Raw genomic sequence first — 23,176 nt, 5'->3', positions numbered from 1 at the left:
CACCATCACCCTGATACCAAAACCAAAGATATCACAAAAAAAGAAAATTACAGTCCAATATCACTGATGAACATAGATGCAAAAATCCTCAACAAAACACTAGCAAACAGAATCCAACAACACATTAAAAGGATCATACACCAGGATCAAGTGGGGTTTATCCCTGGAATGCAAGCATTCTTCAATATACGCAAATCAATCAGTGTGATACACCATATTAACAAATTGAAGGATAAAAACCACATGATCATCTCAATAGATGCAGAAAAAGCTTTTGACAAAATTCAACACCCATTTATGATGAAAACTCTCCAGAGGGAACCTACCTCAAAATAATAAAGGTCATATATGATAAATCCACAGCAAATATTATTCTCAATGGTGAAAAACTGAAAGCATTTCCGCTAAGGTCAAGAACAAGACAAGGATGTCCACTCTCGCCACTCTTATTCAACATAGTTTTGGAAGTCCTAGCTACGGCAATCAGAGAAGAAATAAAAGGGATATGAATTGGAAAAGAAGTAAAACTGTCACTGTTTGCAGATGATATGATTCTATACACAGAAAATCCTAAAGATGCCACCAGAATACTAGAACTAATCAATGAATTTGGAAAAGTTGCAGCACACAAAATTAATGCACAGAAATTTCTTGCATTCCTATACACTAACAATGAAAAATCAGAAAGAGAAATTAAGGAAACAATCCTCTTTACCACTGAATCAAAAAGAATAAAATACGTAGGCATAAACCTACCTAAGGATACAAAAGACTTACATTCAGAAAACTATAAAACACTGATGAAAGAAATCAAAGATGACATGAACAGATGGAGAAATATACCATGTTCTTGGATTGGAAGAATCAACATTGTGAAAATGACTACACTACCCAAAGCAATCTACAGATTCAATGCAATCCCTATCAAATTACCAATGGCATTCTTCACAGAATTAGAACAAAAAATTTTACAATTTATGGGGAAACACAAAAGACCCTGAATAGCTAAAGCAATCTTGAGAAAGCAAAAAGGAGCCGGAAGAATCAGGCTCCCCAATTTCAGACTATACTACAAAGCTACAGTAATCAGGACAGTATGGTACTGGCACAAAAACAGAAATACAGATCAATGGTATAGGATAGAAAGCCCAGAGATAAACCCACACACACACATGGTCACCTAATATATGACAAAGGTGGCAAGAACATACAATGGAGAAAAGACAGCCTCTTTCAATAAGTGGTGCTGAGAAAACTGTTCAGCTACATGTAAGAGAATGAAACAAGAACACTACCTAACACCATACACAAAAATAAACTCAAAATGGATTAAAGACCTAAATGTAAGACCAGACAGTATAAAACTCTTAAAGGAAAATATAGGCAGAACACTCTATGACAAAAATCATAGCAAGATCCTTCTTGACCCACCTCCCAGAATAAGGGGAAAAAAAAAACAAAAATAAACAAATGGGACCTAATGAAACTTAAAAGCTTTTGCACAGCAAAGGAAACCATAAACAAGACAAAAAGACAACCCTCAGAATGGGAGAAAATATTTGTTAATGAAACAACTGACAAAGGATTAATCTCCAAAATACACAAGCAGCTCATGCAGCTCAATATCATATTGGGTGGAAATCCTAAATAGACATTTCTCCAAAGAAGACATACAGGTGGCCAACAGACACATGAAAAGATTCTCAACATCACTAATCATTAGAGAAACGCAAATTAAAACCACAATGAGGTATCACCTCACACCAGTCAGAACGCCATCATCAAAAAATCTAGAAACAACAAATGTTGGAGAGGGTGTGGAGAGAAGGGAACTTTCCTGCACTGTTGGTGGGAATGTAAGCTGGTACAGCCACTATGGAAAACAGTTTGGAGGTTCCTTAAAAAACTAAAAATGGAACTACCATATGATCTAGCAATCCCACTACTGGGCATATACCCAGAGAAAACCATAATTCAAAAAGATACATGTACCACAACATTCATTGCAGCATTATTTACAATAGCCAGGACATGGAAGCAACCTAAATGTCCATCGACAGATGAATGGATAAAGAAGATGTGGCACATATATACAATGGAATATTACTCCGCCATAAAAAGGGATGAAATTGAGCTATTCGTGGACCTAGAGTCTGTCACAGAGAGTAAAGTAAGCCAGAAAGAGAAAAACAAATACTGTATGCTAACACATATTTACGGAATCTAGAAAAATGGTACTGATGAACCTAGTGGCAGGGTAGGAACAGAGATGCAGAGGTAGAGAACAGACTTGAGGACAGTGGGGGAGGGAAAGCTGGGACATAGTGAGAGAGTAGCGTCAACATATACACACTACGAAATGTAAAATAGATGGTTAGTGGGAAGCTAATACAGAGCACAGGGAGACCAGCTTGATGCTTTGTGAAGACTTAAAGGGGTAAGATAGGGAGGTTGGGAGGGAGGCTCAAGAGGGAGGGGATGTGGGGATGTATGTATACATATGGCTCTTTCACTTTGTTGTACAGCAGAAACTGACACAATACTGTAAAGCAATTATACTCCAATAAAGATTAAAAAAAAAAAAAAGCATTACAAGGCTCTGAATGCCAAAAAAAAGACAACCCCAAGGATATACTTTCGCACGATGCTACTATTCTCTGCCAGGAAGTATGTTACATACACAGTAAGTTACCAAAGATACAGTTTAAAGAAAATACCAGTGGTTTTAAAATATACAAAGGATCAAGCTCACTAAATAGAGAATTATAAAGTAAAACTAAATGCAATACCATTTTTCACCTATCCAGAGATCAAAAAGGTAAATATTATGCGTGTTGAGCATCTGCCCTCCACCATAATAAGACCAACAAGTCCCAGAAAGTGGCTGCTCCTTCAGCCTGGTCTTCAAATGAGAAGACACATGGAGCACACCTGAACCTGACCCACAGCCTGTGATCAAACCCAGCCAACCTACAGCCAATCTGAAGGCCCATGAGTAATAAATGTTTGTTGTTAGAGGCCACTGACATTTTGAGGTTGTTTGTTAAGCAGCATTATCATAGCAAAAGCTAACCAAAACACAAAATGTGGGGAAACAACAATTCATACATATTAGTGGGATATAAACTGCCACACAAACTCTGAGTGATGGACACAGTTAGCTGCCTAACCAAAGCCTGCCTCTCATGTTCTCTATCATTGCAGCCTCTCACCTTGCATGCTTCATAATCCTTCCGGATATAGTGGAGATGTATCAACCAGTTCTGCTTCTCCAAAATAGGAAACTCTGGAGCTGGGCAGCATATTTTGACAAAACAAACAACACAGTCATTGTCAGGTTTCTTCCTTGAGCACTGTCCTCATGCCTAAACTAACTACCAGCATACTATCATATCAAATTCTTCATGCTGCTGACCATAGAATATAGTGCGTCAAAAATGTGTGGATTATTAAACTAAGAGATAGTTGTCCTACTATTACACATCGAATACATACTTCTGTTCAGTTTTTGTGGTTTATAATGTCAGTTTCTCAACTGATAACTTGCCAAAAGAGAAAAACAGAATCATTCTTTCCCTCTTTTCCTCCCTCTCCTTGGTTTTAGAAGGTGAGTAAGATGACTTTCTAAAGGATATTTCAGGAGTGTTACTAACAAAATATATATATAGCATAGTTAATATCATATCTGATAGATCAGAGGACCAAAAATAGCTAAACACAGTCTCAGCAATAGCTCAAATGTGAAACATTATACTGTTGCCCAGGAATGAGAAGTCAACAAGGAGAAAAATATCCGAGCCACTGAAAATGATTCTTGATAGAGAAACCATGAGTTATTATCCCTTTGAATTCAATTGAAATACAGGTAAAAATTCATTAAGAAATTATTTTTCTATGGTAAAAAGGAGAAGTATTCAACTCAGAACAGTGGTGACCTCAAGGAAGGAAGAGGGAAGAATAGAACTAGGAAGCAATATAAAGGAGACTTCAACTCTTTAATGCTTTACAAAAAAATTAAAAGCTCTAAAGTATACATGCCTAAGTGTTTTTATTTATTAAACCCGGCCTGTAAGTACATGGGTGTTTGTATCTTTTATGCGTTTTAATACGTTTGAGGTATTCCCTGGTTTTTAAAAATGTAATAGAAAGGGTACAAAAGGGGAAGAAAAGGAAATGATTTGTAATCTTTCTATTCCAGGACCTTAGGCAATGTATCAACAGAAAACCCAATACTTGTATGTCCATAATATGACAGGAAGGAAAAAAACCTTACTGTGACCCAGAATTAATGCTACTAGAACACAAAAATTAAGAATGCTGCTTACTCTTTCCCAACAATAGGGAATAGCAATGGAATTTGTAAAGTGAAATTATGACAGAAGGTGTGGATATGATTTTATATACCAGAAGAAAGAAAAAAAGATAAAATGTTAAGCAACTAACTCTTCATCTTCCAATTACCCACCTCCTCTGACTGAGACCACCCTTCTTCTAAGTCAGCAAGGGTCTATGTGAGATTCTTCAATGGCTTTTGTTTCCTTCCTCCTCTTCCCCCAAGACCCATCAATCATCAGATGTTAGCCATGCAGGTTCTGCATAACTAACCACTTGCAGAATTAAATTTCCTACTGAAGACCATACAAATCACCAAGCTTAAAGACAGACGTGAGTGTGTGTGCATGTAATCTTGGACCAAGTCTCAACTGTATGGCCTACCTCGCTGTTACCTACCCTCTAAAATGAAGGAGACACTCACTGAATCCTCTGAGTTTACAATATCAGTATCACTGCTTCTACAGCCCAAGAGAAAATTCCTAAAATGTAAATTTGAGTCTTGCCTATTATTAAAATCTTACAATAGGGACTTCCCTGGTGGCTCAGTGGTTAAGAATCCACCTGCCAATAAGGGGACATGGGTTCGACCCCTGGTCGAGGAAGATCCCACATGCTGCAGAGCAACTAAGCCCGTGTGCCACAACTACTGAGCCCGCGTGCTGCAACTACTGAAGCCTGCATGCCTAGAGCCTGTGCTCCACAACAAAAGAAGCCACCAAAATGAGAGGCCCATGCACCACAATGAAGAGTAGCCACCGCTCACCGCAACTACAGAAAGCCCACACGCAGCAATGAAGACCCAAAGCAGCCAAAAATTAATTTAAAAAAACTCAACAGATTAAAAAAAAAAAATCTCACAATAAAAGATGAGTCATTTTTTGTGTTCCATGGGTGAAGAACGGAGAAAAAAAATGTTCAATTTGTAAGGTATTTCAAGGACCCAGAGGCTCATGAACTGGAGTACTAGGGATTAAAAGAAGGGAAAGCACCACCAAATTCAAGTGCCTAACAGTCATTTCACACTCCTGATAATGCGGTTTTCTAAAAGCTAAAAGAACTTTAGGTTCATCAAAGACTTTATAAATCATTTTAGTGCCCCATAATTGTCCTATTACTGTGTAATCTTGGGAAATGTACAGTTTCCCAAGACTCAGGAGACTCGGGAATTCCTTGGTGGCACTAGGAGTTAAGAATCCCCCTGCTAATGCAGAGGACATGGGTTCGAGCCCTGGTCCGGGAAGATCCCACATGCCACAGAGCAAAAGAGCAACTAAGTCACAACTACTGAGCCCGCGCTTTAGAGCCCACGAGCCACAACTACTGAGCCCTCGTGCCACAATTACTGAAGCCTGAGTACCTATAGCCCATGCTCCGCAACAAAGCCACTGCAATAAGAAGCCCTCGCACCACAATGAAGAGTAGCCCCTGCTCTCCACAACTAGAGAAAGGCTGCACACAGCAACAGCACCCAACACAGCCAATACATACATATATACATACATAAAATTAAAAAATAAAATAAAATAAAATAGAGACTCATTCATCCATTCAACAAATATTCACTGAGTACCAACCACATGCCAGGCACTGTTCTAGGCACTGGGGATACAAAAGTGAACAAGACTGATTATAAGCTTTCAGGGAGCTTATAATCAGGGCAGGGTTGGGGGTTTGGTCAGAGAGTGCTAGCAGAAGGGAAAGATGATGATAAAATATCCATTATTAGTGATATGTTTCTCACATTTAAATAGGAAGGTCAAGGGATAAAATAACCCCACAGAGTTGTGAGGACTGAATAATAATACAAAGAGGTTTACTGTCTGGTACACAGTAAACCCTAAAGAAGTGCCAGCTGTTGTTGCTGTTATTTTTATCATCATTATTAGTCATTTTCAAAAATTAGGAAATTCTGGATACTAAAGACATCCCTAAGAATTCTGAATTCACAGTTAGAATTTTACCTGTAAGGGTATAAGCTGAACTTCTGGGATTCCAAATCACTGCTCATTCCAATTCCCCCTACAAACAGGGATACTGGTTCTTATATGCTTTCACAAGTATTATAAGAATTACCTATTTGAAAGAGCCTCTAAAAAACATAGGCATGTAAGTGCAAAGTAGAGCCTCCTCTATTTTACAGCAGAGCAAGATGGTCATCTCCCATGCGACACTTTAGGAGCCTATATTACCATGGAGGTCGGTGGCCAGCTGATGAGATGAAGACAGCTGGTTGTAAAAAAAAGACCTAGCTTAGCACACTGCCCCTCCCACCATTTTTTATGAAGACAAGGTAAAAGCCTTTCAGTCTGCTGTAAAAAGACATCATTTACATACCCAGTTCCCACATGGCCCTTCACCATCACCAAGGCAGGGGCGGGGGGCAGAGGCTGGCAACCTAGCAACCTGGCAACAATACTCCCTTGCCCTTCTCCTCTCCTGCCCCCATTGCACTCTTCTGTGACATCTCTTTCTTTCCCCATCTAAGGATGCACCAGACACAGCCTAAACAATTTCATAACCGAACAAACATGACATTATAAGAATTCTTCTTCTCTATAATTTGCCCTAGGTGCTAAATCCTCATAGAAATAACCAAAACTCAAAACTTTATATTAAACTGATTAATGCTAGTGAATAGCATCCTGGATATATGAATATTGAGCAGAAAATTATTGTGCTTTGAATTTTTAGTTAAAAAATTTTCTAAAATGACTAAGGCCTTTGTAAGTACATTATAAATGAACTCTTCTTTGGTAAAGGATCTCTTCCAGGACCAGAAGACACACAGCACATAGAATTTTTATATGCAGAATTCCAATCTTGATTCTGTACCAGACTTCTATGGGCTTACAGCAAGTTATTTAAGCCTCTGGGTCTCCATATTTCCCCCTATAATTTTCACTGGAAAGTTACAAAATATCTCAAAGTGGTCATTCAACAAATGTTAATTTCCTCATGTTATAATAGGAATTATAACACTTCTATTCCTCAATGTATTATTTGGGACATCAAAAGATATAACGAATTTTAAGAACAATGTAAATGGAAGACATTTTTATGTTTTCCCCAGTGGTGCAGTGGTTAAGAATCTGCCTGCCAATGCAAGGGACAAGGGTTCGATCCCCGGTCTGGGAAGATCCCACATATCATTGAGCAACTAAGCTCATGCACCACAACTACTGAGCCTGCGCTACTGAGCCCATGCACCACAACAAGAGAAGCCACCACACTAAGAAGCCCGTATACTGCAATGAAAACCAAATGCAGCCATAAATAAATAAACAAAATTAAATTTAAAAAAAAAATGAAAAGTCCCTGTTGGGACTTCCTTGGTGGTCCAGTTGTTAAGAATCCACCTTCCAACGCAGGGGATGAGGATTAGATCCCTGGTCAGGGACGTTCCCTTGGGCAACTAGGCCCGTGCCTCAACTAAATACCCATGTGCTGCAACTACAGAGCCCGCACGCTCTGGAGCCCACGCACTACAACTAGAGAGAAGCCTGTGCACTGCAACAAAGAGCCTATGCACCGCAACAAAAGACCCCACATGACGCAATGAAACCCCGCATGCTGCAACTAAAACCTGACGCAGCCAAATAAATTAATTTTTTTTAAAGTGTTAAAAGACAAGCCTCAGATTAAGAGAAATATGTGCAAATCACCTACCTAATAAAAATATCTTGTTTCCAAAATATACTAAAAAAAACTCTTGAAGTTTAATATTAAGAAAACAACACTTTTTTTAATGAGCAAATTATTTAGATATTTCACCAAAAAGACAAATGGATTCTGGATAAGCATGAGAAAAGATATTCAACATCAGGACTCCCCTGGCGGTCCAGTGGTAAAGAATTTGTCTTCCAGTGCAGGGAGTGCAGGTTCAATCCCTGGTCAGAGGGCCCACATGCCTCATGGCCAAAAAACCAAAACATAAAACATAAGCAATATTGTAACAAATTCCATAAAGACCTTAAAAATGGTCCACATCAAAAAAATCTTTAAAAAAAAAATTCAACATCAAGAGTCATTAGAAAAACACAAAATGCAAATTCAAACGAGATAGCACCACATAGCCATTAGAATGACTTCTTAAAAAAACTGAAAATACGAAGTGCTGTCATGAATGTAAAGTTACCAGAACTCTCATACTTTGCAGATGGAAATATAAAATAGTTTAACTATGTACAAAAACAGCTGAGCAGCTTCTAATAAAGTTGAGTATATACTCATAATACCATCCAACAATCCCACTCCAAGGTACTTACACAAGTTAAATGAAAATACATTCACACAAAATCCTCTAGGCGAATGTTTATAGCAGCTGTTTGCAACAGCCAAAAATGAAAAACAATTAAATGTCCTTCAAGTAGTGAAAGGATGAATAAACTGTGGTACATACATATAATTGAACATTAGCCATCAATTAAAAAGAAATTCAGACACACAACATGGATAAATCTCAAAAACATTAGGCTATATGAAAAAAGCCACTCAAAAGTTTTCATAATGTATGATTCCAATTATATGACATTCTGGGAGAGGCAAAACTACATGAAGAAAAAAAGGATCAATGGTTGCCAGCAATTGGGAGTGGAAAAAGTGGTTTACTACAAAGTCAAGGTGAAATTTTGAGGATGATTAAACTATTCTATATCTAGATTGTACTGGTGGTGTTTACATGACTATTTTCATTTGTCAAGACTCCCAGAACTTTATACTAAAAAATGGTGAATTTTAGTATACAAAAACTATATATTAATTACCATGCAAACACTACATAAAACAAAACTGGAATAGCTATATTATTAACAAAGTAGACTTCAAACAAGGAATATTACCAGGGATAGAAGAGGAGCATTACATAATGATAAAATGGTCAATTCATCAAGTCAAACAATCCTAAGTGTGTATACATCCAACAACAGATCTTCAAAATATACAAAGTAGGGGACTTCCCCAGTGGTCCAGTGGTTAAGACTCCACCTTCCCATGCAGGGGGCGCAGGTTCTATCCCTGGTTGGAAACTAAGATCCCACAAGCTGCCGGTGCAGCCAAAAATGAATAAATACATACACAAAATTTAAAAAACAAAATAAAAACTGACAGAATAGAAAGTAGTAACAGACAAACCTATAATTACATTTGCATACATCAACACTTTTCTCTCATTAAGGACATAAGAATCTATGTCAGTAAGGATACTAATATCTGCATCAGTAAGTACACAGAATAACAACACTATCAACCAACTTGACCTAACTGACATTTATAGAATATGCCATCCAACAGGAGCAGAATACACATTCTTTTCAGGACACATGGATCATTCACCAGTATAGAACACATTCTGGGCCACAAAACAAATCATATAAAGTGTGTTCTCTAACCACAATAAAATTAAACTAAGAACCAATTACAAAAAGATCTCTGGGGGTCTAAAAAAAAAAAAAAAGATCTCTGGGGGAAAAAAGATATCTGGAAAAGTTCCCAAATATATGGAAATTAATCAATACTTTTCTTAATAGTGCATGGGTCAAGAGGGAACAGAAAGGAAATTTTAAAATATTTAGAATTGTTTAAGAGTTAAATCATAACATTTGAAATGTATATGAACTAAATGCTTATAACAGAAAAGAAAAAAGATCTCAAATCAATGATCTAAGTTTTCTACCTTAAGAAACTGCAAAAAGAGCAAATTAAATACAAGAAAATATTAGATAAGAGCAAAAATCAATGAAACTGAAACAGAAAAGCAATAGAGAAAAAACAATAAAATCAAAAGCTGGTTCTCTGAGGGACTTCCCTGGTGATCCAGTGGTAAGGAATCCACCTTCCAGTGCTGGGGACGTGGGTTCAATCCCTGGTCAGGAAGCTGAGATCCCACATGCCATGGGGCAACTAAGCCCTTGCACCACAACTACTGAGTTTACATGCCACAACTAGAGAGCCCACATACTGCAAACTACTGAGCCCATGTGCTATGGAGCCTGTGTGCCACAACTAGAGAGAGAGAACCTGCACACCAAAACTAGAGCCCATATGCTGCAACAAAAAGATCCCACTTGCTGCAACTAAGACCTGACACAACCTAAATAAATAATTATTTATTTAATTTTTTTTAAAAGCTGGTTCTCTGAAAGGGTTAATAAAATGTATAAACCTCTAACCAGACTGATCAAGAAAAAAAAAAAGAATATATAAATTATCAAATTCAGGAACAACAGAGGGAGTATCACTACACATCCTACAGACAGTAAAAGGAAAATAAAGGAGTATTATGAATTTTATGCCAATAAATTTGATAACTAAGATGAAATGGACAAATTTCTCTGAAAGAGAAACATTATCAAAGCTGTCTCTAAAGAAATATATAACCTGAATAGTCCCACATCGATTAAAGAAATTTAGTTTGTACTTTAAAACCTTCCAACAACAGCAAAAAATCCAGACCCAGATTCATTGCTTCATTGTCACATTCGAGCAAACATTTAACAAAAAAATGGCACCAATTCTATGTAAAATTTTCCAGAAAGTACAAGAGGGAATAGTTCCCAACTTGTTTTAAGGCCAGCATAACCCTGACACCAAAAACAGACAAAAGTATTGCAAAAAAAGAAAACTACAGACCAACATCCCACATGAACAGAGACACAAAAATCCTTAATAAAATAGTAGCAAACTGAATCCAGCAATATATAAAAAGTTTAATACACCATGACCATGTGGGGTTTATCCCAAGAATGCAAGCTTGGTACAATATTCTAAAATTCAATCAGTGTGATTCACCATATCAATAGATTAAAATCACTGCTTACAGAAGCCAGAAATTAAGGACAGGATAAGAACAGGTTATACCCTTGATATTTTACGTGCCTGTGGTCATCACCTTGCACAATTCCAAAGACATCATTTACATTGCAGTCTTTGTGTTCTACACAAATGATACCCCTGGCAATGTACAATATAGTTGTACTGCAAATGTGTAAGATGACTGCCCAAAAGGCAATGCAATCTTAAGCTGCAGTAACAGAAATGAAGGATCCAGAAATGAACAGATTTTATCTCCCAGACATTCCACTTGGCCATGTTCACACAACACCTGGAACATTCTATTTAGTCCTATACTTCCAAGAGAGCCAATGCATTTCACTATAGAACCAAAGCAACAATGGCAATGGTTTAACCTTCAGAAGAAAGGACCTAGGGAGTATACACTGCACCTTAATTGTTTGCTTATATTCTCTATGCCCTGAAGACTGTCAATTCCCTGTGGGCGGAATCCAGGCCCTATTTATCTGTATATTCCCAATACCTATCACTGGTCCTGGAACCTGCTAAGTACCCACATGTATGAGGGGTTCAAGCACAGGAAAAACTAAACTTCAATACGAGAAATCAGAAAGTGGTTGCTCTGCAGTGGGGAAGGGAGAAAGAATTGATTGGAAAGGGCACTACGGCACTGTTAAATCTTATCTTTTCCCCATAGCTATAACCTTTTTATCGCATTAGCCTGAATTAGACATGGGCCAATTCTTGATTGGTGTACACTGATCACAATTCCCCTGGACTGGGAGTCAACTGAACCACAGGGTCTGACCCTAGAGGAAGTATGGAAAGAATACTGGAGAGATGATTATAATACCCACAAGTCCCAACACCGAACTAGCCAAGTCACCCTGGTGATTAAATGAAGTGACAGATATCACAGCAAGATGATTCTCATGTCCAGAAATGGTATTTAAAATATTAGCAATGATTTTAGACATTGGCAGAATTCATCCAAATTTCTCAAAATAATCTAAATTGTAGATGTACTGCTCTTTCAATGAAAGCTGTTTTCCTAAAAAACTCTTAGAAAATAAACTCCTGAAAGTTAACCACATTTTCCAAAAACCTGTATTATAATTTCAAAGAGTAACAGAAATGCTCTAAGTAAACACTTTATTGACAAAATCAACTTTAAAACTCTTAGCGTACAACAGGAAAACAGAGCATATAGCCTGGTGACTATAACTCAGGTATACAAACAAGAGCAACACACAAGCCCTTTCCTTGGCTTCCTCATCTAACAAATAATAAATAAATGAATAAATAATAAAAAAGATGGTCTCCACTGCAAAACAAAAAGTTCAGGTGTTTTCTAATGCCTAGCAAGTAGCTGGGACATCCAGTCCATTAGACAGGAAGAATATCCAGTAGTCACTGACAACTTGATGCTAACCCTTCTAAGACTTCATAGGTTAACAAATGAAGAAATCCTATTTCTCAATATAAAATATATATCTCTATCGGCTTTTATTTTTTTACTTCTTTTGCTGCACGGCACGGCATCTTAATTCCCCAACCAGGGATCAAACCCGGACCCCTGGCAGCAAAAGTACCAAGTCCTAACCACTGGACTGCCAGGGAATTACCTTTCTATCATATTTTTAAATGAAGTTCTTTACAGTATAGGTCCTCACCTAGTTATAGACTCAATTTTTATAAAACCTCATACTTATTTAACATATGTACACATGAGATTACTTGAGGCCTGACAGGAACTACAGAAACTTTAGAGTGGTTTTTCCACAAGTAGAAAGCTAGTACATGGACTTCCCTGGTGGCGCAGTGGTTAAGAATCCACCTGCCCATGCATTACTGGTTCCATCCCTGGTCCGGGAAGATCCCACATACCACTGAGCAACTAAGCCCTTGTGCCACAACTACTGAGCCTGTGCTCTAGAGCCCACAAGCCACAACTACTGAGCCCATGCACCACAACTACAGAAGCCTGTGCACCTAGAGCCCATGGTCTGCAACAAGAGAAGCCACCGCAATGAGAAGGCCAAGCACCACAACGAAGAGTAGCCCCCACTCGCCACAACTAGAAAGAAAAGCCCACGCAAAGCAAGGAAGACCAATGCAGCCAAAAAAAAAAAAAAAGTTTAAAAAAAGCACACATTTATATAACAATAAAACCCTATTTAAACAAATTTACAGGTAAAATCAATCACCTAATATGTAACAACTTCACAAAATAAAAGCTAGATATGGCAGAACATTTAGACTACTGCTTTTCCCAACAATCACATTTTTAAAAGCTCTAGTGCATACAGAATAGAAGAATCAATAAGACAGAGAAATCTGTGCAAATATACAAACACAATGAAATTATATGCAGACCTTTTTTCAGCCGGGGTTTTTGAGATTCAGCAGATGCAGGAAATTGAGTTCTCTGAAATAAAAGAAGTCTAAGTTAAAGCACCACCATAAATCTTGAAGCATTCAAATAACAATCATCGATAGCTCTCCAATCATGCAAGTAATCCATTAACTGCATACATGTACAAAGAATTATTCTGAATATGGTTTAAAAAACAAATGTCAAGTTGTACTTTTGCTGTCCAAACTATTAATAATGTATAATGCATATTTATAATATATACTTACAATGTATATTTATTATGTATATAATGCATGATATAATGTACACAAATAAATGTGCTAAGTTCTTAGACACAACATACTAGTATTATACTTAATGCTATACTTCTTAGCAGCCAAACCAAAAAAGTGATAATTTTGATAAGAGGAAGCTTATGAGGTCATCCACACAGAGATTGTCTAGCTCTCAATTCTAGAAGGGAGTATTTTAAAAGGGGCATTATTTAATAGTATAGATACTATTCTATACTATAACTTTGCAGAAAATCTTTAAATGAATTTTTTTATGTAACTCCCACGTTATATATTGATAAGGTATGATATAAGCAAAAATAATGGCTGAAAATTTCCAGAAGTAATGAGACACACTAAGCTTTAGATTCTGGATGCTCAACCAATTCTAACCAAGTTAAATGAAAATAAATCCACACTCAGATACATATATCAGAGGGACCTGCACAGGGACAATACGAAGTTCTTAAAAACAACCAAAGAAAAAACCATATTACCAAATTACCTGCAATGAAAGGAAAATTAGACTGACAGCTGACTTCCCAACAATTAAAAATGGAAGATAATATCATATGACATTATGAGAATAATTACCCCCAAGAGTAAGGTATTAAGTAAAATGAATACTAACCTAGACATGAGATCAGCAAACTATGGCTCTCAGCCTATGTTTACATGGCCCACAAGCTAAGAATGATTTTTATATTTTCCATGGTTAAAAAAAACTTAATAATATTTTATAATACATGAAAATTATATAAAATTCAAACTTTAGTGTCTACAACCAAAACTTTATCAGGAAAGCCACACTCACATGTTTACATATTGCCTATGGCTGCTTCTGCACTACAACTGCACAGTTGATTTATACTTGTGACAGAGAATATATGGCCCATGAAGCTCAAAAAGTTTACTACTGGCCCCTTAAAAAAGTTTGCCAACCTCCAATCTGAACTCTTACACCAACCAAAATTAACATTCAAAAACAATGGCAATTTTTAAAAGACTTTCTGACAAAATGTGAGAGTCTTCAGAATCCCTAAATAAACTTTTAATGGACATATTTACATTAGGAAAAAGGAAAATAACCCCAGAAGGAAGGAGTGGAACAAGCAAAGGAATTGGTAAAATATGGAAGTATATTACAGGCATCTACTTAGTGAATAAAACAAACAAAAAGTATAATTTGTGGTGTTGAACTGAGAAACAAAAACTAAAAAGCTGAACAACAATGGCATGAATTGGCAGAAAGCAATGGGTAATAAAACATTTGATGATCCTTGCGTTATTCAGGTTTAAGTTTTAACTTTAAGTTAAATACATATTATTGGGACTTCCCTGGTGGTGCAGTGGTTAGGAATCTACCTGCCAATTCAGCTGACATGGGTTCAATCCCTGTTCCAAGAAGATCCAACATGCCGACGAGCAACTAAGCCCATGTACTATAACTACTGAACCTGTGCTCTGGAGCCCATGTGCCATAACTACTGAAGCCCATTTGACACAACAAGAGAAGCCACCACAGTGAGGAGCCCGAACACCACAATGAAGCACAGCCCCCACTCGCCACAACTAGAGAATGCCCATACGCAGCAAGGAAGACTCAACACAGCCAATAAATAATTTATTTAAAATATATATATATTATTTTTTAAATCTGGGTACTCACTTAGGGAAGATTAAAGTAAGAAAAGGAGAAAAAAATTGAAATTCTCTAGTTAATCAGAATGAATTTTTTTAAAAATCTAGATATATGCTATTTGTATAAAGAAACATCTGAAACACAAGGGCAAAGGAAAACAAAGTAAAAGGATGAGAACAGATAAACCAGGAAAATAGAGGCAAAGAGGAAAAGTAGCAATATTAACATTTAGACAAAATAGACTTCAAGAAAAAAAGCTTCATCAGGAAAATGAAAACAAATTAAAATAGACTGAAGACTAAAATGGAAAGGGCAAATTTTATTTTATTTATTTATTTATTTATTTATTTATTTATTTATTGGCTGTGTTGGGTCTTTGTTGCTGCACACGAGCTTTCTCTAATTGTGGCAAGAGGGGGCTATTCTTCCTTGCAGTGCAGGGGCTTCTCATTGCAGTGGCTTCTCTTGTTGTGGAGCACGAGCTTCAGTAGTTGTGGCACACAGGCTTAGCTGCTCTGCAGCATGTGGGATCTTCCCAGACCAGGGATTGAACCCATGTACGCTGCACTGCCAGGAGGATTCTTAACCACTGTGCAACCAGGGAAGTCCCGAAAGGACAAGTTTTAAAATCTTTAAAAAATACATAGGGTAGGGAAGGATTACTTCAACAAGATATAAAAACACAAACCAATTTAAAAAAGACCTAAACATTCAATTACATTAAAATTAATAACTTCTGGGGACTTCTCTGGTGGTCTGCTGGCTAGGACTTGGCACTTTCACTGCCATGGCCCCGGGTTCAACCCCTAGTCAGGGAACTAATGCCCCACAAGCCATGCAGTGCAGGAAAAAATAAATAAATAAATAAAGACTAAGAGAAAATATATGCAATACAAAACAAAACCCAAAAAAACCCGAAGGATTAACAGCCAGTACCTCTAAATAACTACAAATCAGTAAGAAAAACAAATAGTGAGTTAGAAAAATAAGCAAAACATAAGAACCAAGAAGAGCACAGAAAAGGAAATGGAGACAACCAATGATGCTCTACCTAATTACTAATCAGGGAAATGTAAATTACTATCACATCAAGACTTCATTACATATCCACCATGTTGACAAAATTTAAAGCTATAACAACATCAAGGATGTGAACAACAGGAACTGGTGGTAGAAGCATAAATTGTTACAATCACCTTAGAATTTCCCATAAGTTATAAAGCTGAAGATATAGGGAGCCCATAAACCAGCAATCAATTTCTACAAATACCCTGGGGAAACTTAGATCAGGAGATATATATAAGTGTTCATAGCCAGGTCTGAGATAGTCTTACTCCTTAAGTTTTGCACCCTAGGTGCTTCAGCTGCCTTACCCTAGTCCTGGCCCTGTTCAAAGCAGCACTCTTTCTTTTTTTAAATTAAAAACCAGAAAGAAAAAAAATGTTGAACTTACAGAAACAGAGTAGAAAAGTGCTTGCCAGTGGTTATAGGATAAATACGGTCTAAGGATTTAATGTATAATATGGTGACTATAGTTGATAACACTGTACTGTATAACTGAAATTTGCTAGGAGAATAGAATTAAACTACTCTCATACACAAAATATGTATACATGTGAGGTGATGGGTGTGTTAACTCAATTGTGGGAATCCTTTCACTGTGCGTGCGTGTGTATAAAATCATCATGTTGTACACTTTAAATATCTTACAACTCTATTTCTCAATTATACCTCAATAAAGCTGGAAAAAAATCAGAATAACCCAAATCTCTACCTATTAGGATAAATTGTAGTATTTCCCTATAATGAGATACATGACAGCATTCAAAAATAAAAAACTAAACATTAATTTTAAAAAACTCAATATATTGTTTAGGGTATTAAGTATGATAAAAACTATAAAGAAAACCAAAAGAATAATTAACATAAAATTGAGGAAAGAGATCACTTCCGATGAAGAAGCAGGAAGATGCAGTAGGGGAGACATTTAAGTTTCAAAGTTATTTTTAATGACTCATTTCTTAGCATGTGAGGTAGGAACACAAGCTTTCATTATAGAGTTGACACTTGAACAATAGGGGTATGAACTTCAAGGGTCCACTTATATGTGGATTTTTTTCAATAGTAGATACTACAGTGCTACATATTTCAAGGCTGGTTGAATCCATACATGCAAGAGAACAGGGGATAGGGAGGGCCGCTGTAAGTTACACTTAGATTTTCAACTGTGTAGAGCTTTGGTGCCCCCTAATTCCCATGTTGTTCAAAGGTCAATAGCATTGTTTTTTAAAACTTACAAATAACCTTTTATTCCCTCTTTCAGAGACATGATATATCTATATTTCATAACGACCAAAAAAATCCTCAAAAGAGAATAATTTGTTCTTTTAGCTATTTTATTATCTTGATTTAACAAATAAAGAAATCTTAACAATAAAAGAAATAACCCATTTTTAATGGGCAAAAGTAGAGACACTTCAAAGAGAAATGGATGAATAAGCACATAAAAAATATTCAACACTATTCATTAGGGAAATACAAATGAAAATCACAGTAACAACTACTACACATTCACTAGAATGTATGTTAAAACCAAAAAGACTGACAATACTGAACATTGACAAGGATGTGGAAAAACTGAATCCCTCATACACTGCTCATGGGAATGTAAAATGGTATAGTACAGCCACTTTAGAAAACAGTTTAGCAGGGCTTTTTTTAAACATAAACTTACCATACAATCCAGTAATTATACTCCTAGAGAAATGAAAACATATGCATGCAAAGATCTGCATGCTAATAATCATAGTGACATTATTCAAAAAAACAGGAAACAATCCAAATGTCCATCAATTTGTGGATAAACAAAATGTGTATATAAATATAGTGGAATTCTGCTTAGAAATAAAAAGTTACAAACTACTGCTACATACAATATAAATGAACCTCAAAACACATGCTAAGGGATTACGTTACATAAAATTGTAGAAAAAGCAAAACTAGGCAGACAGAAAGCAGATCAGCCATGGGCTGCGCTTAGGAGTAGAAGCTGGCTGCAAATGGTCACAAGGGAACTTTCTGGAGTGACAGATATAAGTGGACTGTGGCAACAGTTGTGCAACTGTATAAATTTACTAAAATCGATCAAACCATACACTTAAAATAGGTATATTTTATGATATGTGTATTATGCCTCAACAAAGCTGTTTTTATAATGCTAAAAACCCAATTTTTTTTTTAATCTAACTGGGATTTTTTTTAACTTCAGGGAACATATTAAGTAAAGAGTCTTAAAGGGTTGAAAAGCATTTTCATAAGTCAGCAATGCTTCTTTCTACACAAAGAAGAATTAAAATAAATTATAACTTTTTAAAAATAAATTTCTTTATTGGTTGTGTTGGGTCTTCATTGCTGCACACAGGCTTTCTCTAGTTGCAGCAAGCAGGGGCTACTCTTCATTGTGGTGCGCAGGCTCCTCATTGTGGTGGCTTCTCTTGTTGAGGAGCACAGGCTCTAGGCGCATGGGCTTCAGTAGGTGCGGCACACAGGCTCAACAGTTGTGGTTCATGGGCTCTAGAGCACAGGCTCAATACTTGTGACGTATCGACTGAGTTGCTCCATGGCATGTGGTATCTTCCTGGGGCAGGGATTGAACCCGTGTCCCCTGCATTGGTAGGCAGATTCTTAACCACTGGGACACTTAGGAAGTCCTGTAATTTTTTGATGAGTCTCTTTCTCAAAAAATCTTCCAGGACATCCTGGGATTCAAAGGATTCTATTAGCCCACTCGATCTCATTCATAACTGGGATATATACAGAATAAATTATTTACTTTTTTTGGTTCTTTATTTTTAAGTAGTTCTGTGATCATTTAGTCATCTAACAAATATTCACATAACAGTTGATGTGTGCTAGGCACTATATTTGAACCAAATCAACTACTGCAGTAGTTATTTTTGCTTTCTGTTCTGAAAGGTTTAATTTTTTTAATTTACAGGAAGAATGACAGGTATTTACACAAATACATCAAAAAACAGGAATTAGGAAGTTATAAAAATGTTTATAAGTATAAAGCATGGAAACCAGAGTTATTTGCTTAAGATCTCTAAAACTATTTATTATATATTCTTCATTAAAACATAAATGTCAGTGCCCAGTTTTCCTAAAGAACAGGTAACAATCCTCAGTAATTTTGGCAGCATATTAGAATTCCTGTGTGTCCCACACCGCACTAGTTTTACTCCATTCTGCTGGGATGTGTCCTAGCCTCAAGGCCTTTGCTGCAGAATTCTTAGATTTTTACTCATGAATATGTTCAAAATTCTTTCTGAGTTTTAAGTCTTTTAGTTTTCTCTCCCTCTCATCTATATATCCAATATCTACAGGTCTACATGTTTTTCCTTTGTGTCACAAAATTAAGATCACAGAATCTACACCCATTAAAAACAAGACAACAGGCCCAACATGGAGTCATGTTTGCTAAGTCCATGTCACCAAACCAAGATTAAATTACAGTCTCAGCTCTCCCAGAAATGGAATCTTAAACTAGTCAATCAGGAGTCATCTGATCAGCACTAGTTATATAATATGACTGATAGACCTCTGCCATCCCCTAAGGGAAAGTGGCCATGCAATAACCAACCCACTTTCTGTCGAGAACTTCCTTCTTCTTGCTCCCTTTTGCCTATAAAAGTATTTTATTTTGTACACTCCTCAGTGCTCCTTTCTATTTGCTAGATTGGATGCTGCCTGATTCATGAATCATTGAATAAAGCCAATACAATCTTAAAAATTTACTCAGTTGAATTTTCTTTTTTTAACACCCCACTCAACAACTAACTTTTATTTACATGTACACCATGGAAATCCCTCCACATCAACATATATAGTTCTAACATTCTTTTTAACGGCTGCATAACATTCCTCAGTATGGGAATATCCGAAGTCATCCACTACCCTACTAACGGGCATTCACTTTGTTTCCAGCTTTTTGCCACTATAAACAGTACTGCAATGAGTACCCTGGATGGGGTGCTTATATTTTGCTTTTATTTCATGGGATACAGGTCTAGGAGTGGCACTGCTACGTTCTTTTAATTCTATTACAAGACGTCATATCATTTCCAAAAAGGACAGAAATTCAAATTTCCATGCAGAGGGAACCTGAAAGATGAGTTACTATAAATATAACACTGCTAGCAATAAATTTGATAATGGACGTCCCTGGTGGCTCAGTGGTTAAGAATCCGCCTGCCCAGAAATAGAGACACAAATGTAGAAAACAAACATATGGATACTAAATGGGGAAAGTGAGGGGGGGGAGGAATGAATTGGGAGATTGCAACTGCCATATATACTTTACTAATATGAAAAAAAATCAAACTGTACACTTTAAATATATGCAGTGTACTGTATATCAACTGTATTTCAATAAAAGTTCTTGAAGAAAAATAAAAAGAATTCACCTGCCAATGCAGAGGGCACGGGTTTGATCCCTGGTCAGGGAAGATCTGACATGCCGTGGAGCAACTCAGTCCGTGTACCACAACTACTGAGCCCATGTGCCACAGTTACTGAAGCCCACGCACCTAGAGCCTGTGCTCCGCAACAAGAGAAGCCACCACACTGTGAAGCCCAAACACGGCAATGAAGAGGAGCCCCCACTCGCCACAACTAAAGAAAGCCTGCGCACAGCAAGGAAGCCCCAACACAGCCAAATATAAATAAATAAAATAATAAATAAAAATAAACAAAATAAACTTGATAATAATGAAAATGACTAGTTAACTTACAGCCAGAGTGATAAAGTCATATCAAAACAAAAAAGTCATTCTCTTTAATACCCTACCAGGGATTCAAAAGTATAGGACAATTCTGCCATCACGTTCACATTCTGTTCATGAATACCTACCTATACCTGCAATAAGGACTACAGAATAAGCTATATTTGCAGCAATGTCATGATATCCTTATACCTTACATTTAAGATTATGTAGGTGAAGTATTTTCTTTAGTATGTTTTCAATGTCTAAAATCTAGAAACATTAATTATGCTTGTAATTTTTTTTTTAATTCATAGCTTAACAAAAATCTTTGCTTTGGGCCTCCTGGTCTGTATTCAGAGTTTTCTAATTATACTAAAAGAATCTGACTTCTCTGCAAATGAACAGAGACTAGAAAACAAACAAAGAGTCCCCTTGACAGATAATACTGGCCTTGCTCCTTAGCAGCCAAAACTAAGTTATAAAACAGTCTGTCAAAGACTGCTTTTTTGTCTCCTATGTTTTCCAGGGCGTTTTTCAAAGGGCAATAAGTTCCGAATAAATAATTAAAGTCATTCTAACAAATGCGCGAAACATGCTTTGAAATTCAACATTAAAACAAGGTAGACAAGGTTTTCACACTTGGAACTTTACAGAAAGTAGATCCAATTATGAAAAATTTATGCCTCAAAAATAACTACTACCGGGTCATCACGAATTCACCTGAGTTACTCTGTATTAGCAGTTCGATGGAGTTTAATCAACGCGTAACTCAGACCAGCTGAATTCCTAAACTTGTGAAAACACGGTCCCGACCCACAGGCAGAAGGTGGTGACGCTGAAAGCTTCCAGGATTTGTCTCATTCAATGCCTAATCCAGGGGATTAACAGAAACTGTCTCTGCAAAGGTGGCAGTGCTTCCTTTTCAAACGTCACGAAACAGAAAACATGGGGCTAATATAAGAGCCTTTTTTGATGAAAATCTCCCTTTTCTGTCCGGAGCACCCCAAGGGGGACCCCAGTCCTAGCAGAGGCCCAGAGCTGCAAAGATCTCAGCCAGACCTCATGCCGAGCAGTTCCCGGGAGTCGGACCGCGTCGCGTCGCCCCGCCCATCCCGAGGTGCTCGGGTCTCGGCCCCGCTTTTCCCCAGCCGCAGCTGCGTGGGACACAGGCCGCCCGCCAGCCCGCCCTGTCACTCTGCTCCGCTCTGCCCTGCTCCGCCCGGCCCGGCCCGGCCCTGCCCAGCCCAACCCAGCCCAACCCAGCCCAACCCAGCCCAACCCAGCCCGGCGGCCGGGACGCTAAACAGAATCTCTACTCTCACCGTCGCGAGTCTCTCCTCAGCCATCTTAGCTCCGCCCACCGCTGCGAGGCCGGAAGTCGGCGGTTTCCCAGACGACCAAGCAAACGGAAGTCGTAGGACTGGGGAAGCGGGGAGGGGCCTGAGCAGGGAAAGAAGTAGATCACCGAGCGTCTTCTGGAAGCCGGGGACGGGTGGGGCGCTTTCCTGCAGTCCGCTTGACTCTAGAAGAAGCCGGTGAGGAAATGCGCAGTCCGTCGTCGCCTTCATGCTGGCCAGCCCCTACCGTCCCAAGCCCTTGTGTGGACGCTGCTTGAGAAACCCCCGACGGCGGTGGGTGGAGTGACCAGCCACTTCTAGGGCAGCAGCGCGCCCCTGCGCCGCCTGGCCCTGCCTTTTGACGCCACCCAGCATTTATTTCAGGCCTCCTTCCGGGAGTCCCGGCTCCCAAGCCCAAACCCAACGTACGTGAAAATTACTTGTTTCTTGGCTGTCTTTATCCAACTAAAGTGTTACCTGCCTCATCAGCCTCCCACTTTTGTTTACGCTAGTGTTTGCAAGTCCGCTGCCGGTGGGCTGCATTTGAAGGCAGTCTTGTTTTGACTGGAAACTTAAAAATCAGATTTCTCAAGAAAGAAATCAGGAGATTTCTCTCAGAAATCTGGCCTCAGAATAAATTCAGATCCAATCATAGGCCT

General features: G+C 37.8%; 1 protein-coding gene across 1 annotated transcript in view; it reads right to left on the bottom strand.

Annotated features, from left to right (window-relative positions):
* The window catches only part of BBS4 (Bardet-Biedl syndrome 4), a 44,739-nt gene extending 22,062 nt beyond the window's left edge, over positions 1–22,677 (bottom strand). Inside the window, exons 1-3 of the mRNA XM_057723236.1 lie at positions 22,503–22,677; positions 13,501–13,552; positions 3,213–3,292 (exon numbers count right to left, since the gene is read on the bottom strand). Coding sequence (XP_057579219.1) covers positions 3,213–3,292; positions 13,501–13,552; positions 22,503–22,526 — 156 coding nt within the window. The 5' untranslated portion in view covers positions 22,527–22,677. The remainder of the gene's footprint in view (positions 1–3,212; positions 3,293–13,500; positions 13,553–22,502) is intronic.
* Positions 22,678–23,176: the final 499 nt, after the last annotated feature.

The sequence above is a fragment of the Hippopotamus amphibius genome, chromosome 2, assembly GCF_030028045.1.
Source record: "Hippopotamus amphibius kiboko isolate mHipAmp2 chromosome 2, mHipAmp2.hap2, whole genome shotgun sequence".
Lineage (NCBI taxonomy): Eukaryota > Metazoa > Chordata > Mammalia > Artiodactyla > Hippopotamidae > Hippopotamus > Hippopotamus amphibius.
Note: the sequence above shows the minus strand (reverse complement) of the source record. Positions and strands in the feature narration are given on the sequence as shown.